General features: G+C 63.5%; 1 protein-coding gene across 1 annotated transcript; it reads left to right on the forward strand.

Annotated features, from left to right (window-relative positions):
• Positions 1-605: 605 nt before the first annotated feature.
• USH1G (USH1 protein network component sans) lies at positions 606-4,234 on the forward strand. The gene is made up of 2 exons (XM_022589678.3): positions 606-769; positions 3,013-4,234. Exons 1-2 carry the CDS (start codon positions 606-608, stop codon positions 4,232-4,234), a joined length of 1,386 nt encoding a protein of 461 aa, XP_022445386.1.
• Positions 4,235-7,516: the final 3,282 nt, after the last annotated feature.

Genomic DNA, 7,516 nt, shown 5'->3' on the forward strand with positions numbered 1-7,516 from the left:
TTCTCGGCCAGTCTTGTAGCGCCTCCTGCTGGACCGCGGCTGGCCCACCTCGCGCGAAACTGTGGCCGCCGGGACGGCCGTGTCCCGATCGCTGACGGTCTGGCGGTCGGTCCTCATAACTCTCTTAGGCCCATTGTCCAAGGGGTCAGGACTGCCCTCAGACATCCCTTCCCAGCCCTTGGCCCGTTCCCTTGACGCTTAGAGACTTCGGGGGCCGCAGCGCCGCGGCTCTAGTGAAGACAGACCTCGGACTGTCCCCAGACTGGGCCTCACGGGGCGGGACGCTGGGGTGAGCAGCGTTTTGGAGAGAGGCCGGGCCCGGTTTGCTCGGGAGCAGGGAGTTTAGGACCCAGGGGCAGCCCGGGGCGGCCCTCTGGGCAGCGGGAGATCCTCCCCCCACCTTCCCCGCCCGCCGAGCGGCTCAGATGTCCGAGTAGCGGCGGCTCTGGCGCTCCGCATCTTCTGTTTTCGGCGGCGGGCGCTGGCGGCCCCGGCCCCTGCCCGACCCCCTCCCCCAACCCCATGCCTCAGCTCTAACCCCGCCGCCCTCCCCCGCGGGGGGCATTTCCCCGTGTCCCCTGCCCGTCCCATCCAAGTCAGGCGCCATGAACGACCAGTACCACCGGGCGGCTCGGGACGGCTACCTGGAACTTCTCAAGGAGGCCACCAGGAAGGAGCTGAACGCCCCTGACGAGGATGGCATGACCCCCACCCTCTGGGCTGCTTACCACGGCAACCTGGAGTCACTGCGCCTCATCGTGAGTCGAGGGTGAGTATCCCACTGTCCCCGCCCAAGCCCCGCCTGGGAGGACTGAGAGTCTCAGGGCCGCTCTAGGCCCCTGAGACACCCCCTCTCAACTCCATGGCATCTCCCCCCCCCACCTCCGCTGTGCCACCCTCTTCCCTAGGACAGACCCTAAGGTGGAACCTTGGAGATTGACAGTCGTGGGAGGAGGAAACAAACTGAGGCCTGTGACATTTGTGACCTGGATGCGGGGCTAGGAGGAGAGGGACTGGGACTTGGGGGTCCATGGCTGTGGGAGGGGTTTCAGAGTGAGGAGAAGGTGGGAGGGATCTCCTGGGTGGGTAGCACCAGGAAGCAAGAGTGAAGGGCGTAGTGAGACTGGGAGAGAAAGAGCAGAAGCCTTAGAGGGGCCGGAAGGGGGGCTGGGAAAGGAGAAGCTCTTCACTGCCCACCCCCAGCCTGTGGTCCAAGGGGTCCAGCCGGCGCCCACACCTCCCCACACACTGGATTCCACACAGCTCTCTCCCTGCTCATCCCTGAGACTTGTGGGCACTGTCCACAGTGCCAAGTGTCACTCGGTTCAGCCACCCCATGAACTCCCTCTGTGCCCCTCCCCCACCACGGGCTCCATCACCCTCCCTTTGGAGTTGTCTGGGGGGAGGAGTGGGCATTGAATCCAGGTGTCAGGGCCAGGGAAGGGGTTAGGAAGTAGCAGTTGAGGAATGTGGCGTCCAGGGCCACTGACATGGGCTCCCTACGGCTGAATGACCCTGTGGACAATTTGCCAGCCCCAGCGGTTTAATAAAGAGAAGTCAGGTTGACCTGGGGACCAGGGAGGCCTGGACAAGGAAAAGGGATGTACGAGATGCCCCAGGAGGGTTAACATGAACATCTCAGGCCCTGGGAAATCCTGGTGGAGGGAAAGGGGCCCGGCTGGCCTGGTGCCAGGAGCTGACCTGTGGTTTGAGCATGGGGTAGGTGGGGAACCCCCCTTTGCCCTCCCTCCACAGCTGCTCCCCGGGCCCAGCAACAGGTGGACGCAGCCCCTAAGATCAGGCAGCTGAACCATGTTCCAAGACGCCGAGGCTGGCCCCTGTCCATGCGAAGAGGGCACACAGTGATCTGCCATTCTGCTCCCCCCCGGAGAGATTCGTGGGAGGAGGGGACTAGGGGGCCCCCCCTTGATGCACCAATCCCCCAGCTCCTACAGAGGGTGAGGGTTGGTGCTTGATGGAGTGTGGGCCAGATGCCCAGTAGCTCCTGTCTAGAAGGACTTGAAGACCAGTAAGGGAAGTGGGGAGGGGAATGCGGGGGGTTGGGGACTGGGGATTGTGGGCAGGAGCTGCTGAGACAATGAAGTGATTCTTCCTTCAGCCCTGCGGGGTGGCCCCCTCATTAGAGTGGGGCAGAGGGCCTGAGCTAGGTCCCTGAGGGAGGCGCAAGCTTGGAGGAGCCACGGGGAGGGTGCCCAAGGGGGGCACAGTCTGGCGCGGAGGGTGTTGGAGGGGGCTGCGTGGGTCCCTTGGACCTGCCCGAGCCAGCCGCCTCACAGCGCTCCCGAAGATGGGGCCGCCCCGGGAGGGGAGGGCAGCTGGGCCCAGGCTGCAGGCTGCCCTTCCCCTCCCCTCCAGTCCTGGCTGCCCCCATGCTCCCCTCCTGGCCCAGGCCAAGACCCGACACCTGCTCTCACACGCGGCCTTGCCAGGCCTGGCCCCGCTCCCTGCAGACGTGGCCGTGCCCGGCGACACGCAGGCACGCACCCTCCACACTCCCCCAGGGCTCAGGCCCAGCACACACGACCCTCTCGTCCTCTTTTTCGGTCACTCCTGCACTGGCAGCCCCACTCACCGCCGTGCCTGCCTAGAGACCCAGACTCGGCCCTGGCCCACCACCTCTCTGGGCCAGCTCCCCGCCGGGCTCCATGAATAATTCACTCCTTTCTCTCTGGGCATTAAATATTTATCCCCTGAGATTCCCAGCCCTCAGTTCTCTTGGGGAAGGCCCCGCCCCGGCCCCGCCTTCTCTGTCGCCCCACCCACTGCGAGCCTGGAGCCATCTTTAACCCTGGGCTCGCTCGAGCTGCGCCCGGTGGCTCCGGGCAGCGTGTCTCCCGGAGTCAGAGGAGAGGTCTCAGGCCGTCGAGTCCCTCTGGTGTGCCTGTGGGGAAGCTCATCCAGGCTGGGCGCTCCCCCCACCGGCAGCCGCTGCCGACTGCCTGCCTGACCTTGCGATGGCTCATCACCCCTCCCCGCGTGTCCTCCCTGCAGGGGTGACCCGGACAAGTGTGACATCTGGGGCAACACGCCCCTGCACCTGGCAGCTTCCAATGGCCACCTGCACTGCCTCTCCTTCCTGGTGTCCTTCGGGGCCAACATCTGGTGCCTGGACAACGATTACCACACGCCGCTGGACATGGCCGCCATGAAGGGCCACATGGAATGCGTGCGCTACCTGGACTCCATCGCGGCCAAGCAGAGCAGCCTCAACCCCAAGCTGGTGGGCAAGCTGAAGGACAAGGCCTTCCGCGAGGCGGAGCGGCGCATCCGCGAGTGCGCCAAGATGCAGCGCAAGCACCACGAGCGCATGGAACGGCGCTACCGGCGCGAGCTGGCCGAGCGCTCGGACACACTCAGCTTCTCCAGCATCACGTCCAGCACCCTGAGCCGCCGGCTGCATCACCTGGCGCTGGGCAGCCACCTGCCCTACTCGCAGGCCACGCTGCACGGCACCGCCAAGGGCAAGACCAAGATCCAGAAGAAGCTGGAGCGGCGCAAGCAGGGCGGCGAAGGCACCTTCAAGATCTCCGAGGACGGCCGCAAGAGCGTGCGCTCGCTCTCGGGCCTGCAGCTGGGCAGTGACGTGATGTTTGTGCGCCAGGGCACCTACGCCAACCCCAAGGAGTGGGGCCGCGCCCCGCTCAGGGACATGTTCCTCTCCGACGAGGACAGCGTCTCCCGTGCCACACTGGCGGCCGAGCCTGCGCGCTCGGAGGTCAGCACCGACTCAGGCCACGACTCCCTGTTTACCCGCCCGGGCCTGGGCACCATGGTGTTCCGCAGGAACTACGTGAGCAGCGGGCTGCACGGCCTGGGCCGCGAGGACGCGGCGCTGGACGGCGCAGGCACGCCGCGGGGTCGGCTTCAGAGCTCCCCCAGCCTCGACGACGACAGCCTGGGCAGTGCCAACAGCCTGCAGGACCGCAGCTGCGGGGAGGAGCTGCCCTGGGACGAGCTGGACTTGGGCCTGGATGAAGACCTGGAGCCCGAGACGAGCCCGCTGGAGACGTTCCTGGCCTCCCTGCAGATGGAGGCCTTCACCTCCATCTTGCGGCAGGAGAAGATCGACCTCGAGGCGCTCATGCTGTGCTCGGACCTCGACCTCCGCAGCATCAACGTCCCCCTGGGACCCCGCAAGAAGATCATGGGGGCCGTGCGGAGGCGGAGGCAGGCGCTGGAGCGCCCGCCGGCCCTGGAGGATACAGAGTTGTGAGTGCCCAGAGCCTCGGTGGGGATGGGAAGATAGGGCTTGTAAGGCCCTGGGGTGGGCGTGGGTCTGTCTGCCTTTTCGGGTGGGGGATAATAACTAGGTCGCCGTCAATTCCAAGAGGCCCCGCGTATTCACCCCCAATTCGGAAAAAGAAGCTGCCAGTGTACATTGCTGATGTCAAACGCACCTCGATTTTGAAGAAGTCAAAATGCAGGAAAATGGGTGTCTTCGTATGGATGAGACCCAGTAGTCATAGTAATCACAGCCGGGACGTTTTGAGCCCTCCCATCGCCTGGGTACTGGAGTTGCCCTTGCACAAGTCCTCTCATGTGCAGGGGCTGTATCATCCCCATTTTACAGGTGAGCAAGTGGAGGTTCAGAGGCTTCGAGTAGCTCACCCATGGTCCTGCTGCCGCTCAGTGCAGAGCTGGGCCTGATCCCTGGTCTGCGTGGCTCTAGAGCCTAGGGAGGGCAAGGTGACTCCCGTGGGATGGAGGGTGTGGCAGCCAGTCATCTCACCAAATGCCCAGGCCCTCAAGACAGATATCTTACCTACTGGTCCCTGAACCTTGTAACCAGAAACGAGCAGATACTCTCAACAGGGCCAACAGTGGCCTTGAGGGCAGAGTTGTCACGTTCAAAAAGCCATCATGGGGAGCCCAAGGCTGCTGTCAAACTGGCAACGCTGTTGGCCCATCCCTGCCCTGACTCTCCATCCTGGCATCCCACAAGCCCAGCAAACACGGCCGCCCCCTTTTGGTATCCATGGCCTTTACCCTGCATGGCTGGGCAGGGGTGGGTTTGGGAGGAAGTCTGGTTTAGAGTTTGGGGCCAGCGTCCCCATCCCTGGTCATCGGTCTGCCTAGAGAGGGTGAGTGGTCAGAATATTTGGTCCTGACTTAAAATGCTGTCTGCAAAGGCCCTTATCTGAGGTCTGTTTCTGTCTCTTTCTCCGCAGATAACAGGGGCTCCTATCCCCATACCAAAAAGAGTTGCAAGTTGCCACACCCACGGTGGGACCACGAGGTCCTCACAGTTGCCAGCCCTGCAGCTCCCCAGCCGCTTCCCGGGAGCAAGGACCGTGCGGTCATCTCCCTTGAAAGCCTGTCCCCACTCTGCCGCAGAGGGTATGGCCTGGAGGCACCTGGAAGGCCAAGAGAGTGACTCAGGACATCAATTCTGAGGGGTCCCGAGGCCCCTAAGCCACCTCTCTCTGAGTGGCTCTAAAGCACATGTGCATTCGTGGAAGGCCAGCCCCAGTGCCAGGGCGGGGACCACTAGATGATCATCCCATCAGAGCTGGATGGGAGCGTGTGGTGTGAGTGGGCATGGCTTGCCCTGGGGCCGTTGTCTGTCCCCACCCCTCCTCTACGGGTCCTGTGGCCTGCTCAGTCTGGAGACTCTCCTCCTACATTTTTGTGCAGGAAGAGTTTGGCTGCCTCCCCTCCCCCTGTACACCCCAGAGAGGAGGTTCCCAGCTAGGCTCTTCAGCCAAATGCCCCAGCTTTAGTCCCCACCCCGCCCCAAGCACGGCCAGTCCCCTTCTCCTTCTCCCACTGGCCATGCTGGGGAGTTGGAGTGCCAGGCTGGGCTGGGGTGGGGGTGACCGGTGCCCTTCCAGCCTACCCCGGGGTGGGGCCCAGCCTGACTCCGCCCTCCCCACCCTGTCCTTCTCCACTCACTCTCTCCTTGGTTGTGCAGCCCGGTGCCCCCAACCCCAGGGACCCCAGAGGGTCAGGGCAATAGATCCAAGGTGCTAGAGCGACTGGCTACAGTATTACGGCCTCGAGGCTCGGCGGGCATCTCTGGGCTGGGGAAAGGCATCTGCCAACTGGCTCAGAGTCTCCCAGGCCCAAACCAGGCAGAGACTGGTTGTGGCTGGGTGCCCAGCCTCGCGTGGGCGAGTCCTGCCATGTGGACACGGGAGCCTGAGGATGTGGACAGTCTAAACTGCTGGTTGCCCCCAGGTTCCCAGGGCTCCGGGCAAAAGGTCTGGAAGCAGCTGGGTGGCTGCCTGATTCTGCATGGGTAGCGGGTAGGGGAGAGTTCTGCACGGGTCCCTGCTCTGTGATGCTGGTGAGACCAGGGGAAAGGCCAGACTCAGAGGGTCCTCAGACCAAGGTCACGGATGTGGGAGGGTCACTCAGGAGCCCCCACGGTGTGCACATATACACCGCATGCAGATGTGCCCTTCCTCCTCTGTCAACAATGGTGCCCCCGTCCCTGACCTTCAGCTTAGGAAGCAGCTCCTACCGGGAGCATTGCCACAGCCCCCAGCTCCTTCCTGGGCCCCTTGGCTGGTGCAGGGGAGAGAGAACCCCCCCAAAACGCCACAGGCCTCCCTCTGGTGTGTCTGTCTGAGCGTGGGTCCCCGGGCACACACCTGCTCAGAGCTGGGGGCGTGATGGAGGTGGTCCCTGTTCCCACACTGAAGGCCTGGTCGCCTGCCACTGCCACTTTGAGCCCACTGCAGTCCTGCTCCCCGTTCTCTGGGCCTGGGGCCACCCCCAAGTGCCGACTTGACTTTCCTGGAGCCCCAGGTGCTGCCCTTTCTCTCCTGTTCCCTGTCCGTGTATGGCCTCAGCCCCCTCCCTGTTCTCTCAGTGCTGGGGTGGGGCGGGCTCCCAGATTCCCACCACTGTACAAAGTACCCCTCCCTCAGGCTCATTATAATTTTTGTAGAGAACCTTCTCCATCCTTGTCATGCCTGTGTCTTGTTTTAATCATTTGGGGGTGGGAGACGGGTAGGGTGAAAAAAGCAAGAGGTTGGAGGTGGGAGAGGGAGAGGGTCTTTTTGTGCCTATGAGGACTTGGTCCTCTTCCTTGGAGGGGGTCCTGGGGTAGATGGTAGGGCACTCCCCCACCCCATGCATCTCTGCAGGGCCCTCCCTCATCCTCGAGTCTTCACCTTGCTCTCTCTCTGGACCCAGAATTCAGAGCTGATGGAGAGGGAGGGTTCAGAAGAACTGGGACAGGAGACCCCCCGGCAGCTGAGTCAGGAGGATGGTCCAGGCCTGCCCGCTGCAGCTGCCGAGGACAGGTCAGCACTTCCTGCCTTCCCACCGGGTCCCCCTGAGCGTCTCCAGACATGGGCAGGTGCTGTACACTAGGAGGCTGTCACCTATCGCCAAGGTCCCATGAACCCCCATCTCAAGGCCCCAGCCCACCCCTGGGAGGCCTCCAGTGGGGTCTCCATTTCCCTCATCACCCCAGGCAGCTCATGTGGCAGCCCTATTGAGAGCCGTCCTTTCTCCCAGGGGTAAGGCTTCCCCTTAAGCTGCAGGA

This window comes from Delphinapterus leucas, chromosome 19 (genome assembly GCF_059928025.1).
Source record: "Delphinapterus leucas isolate spDelLeu-1000000601 "Yukka" chromosome 19, BTC_Dleu_Yukka2, whole genome shotgun sequence".
Taxonomy (NCBI): Eukaryota; Metazoa; Chordata; class Mammalia; order Artiodactyla; family Monodontidae; genus Delphinapterus; species Delphinapterus leucas.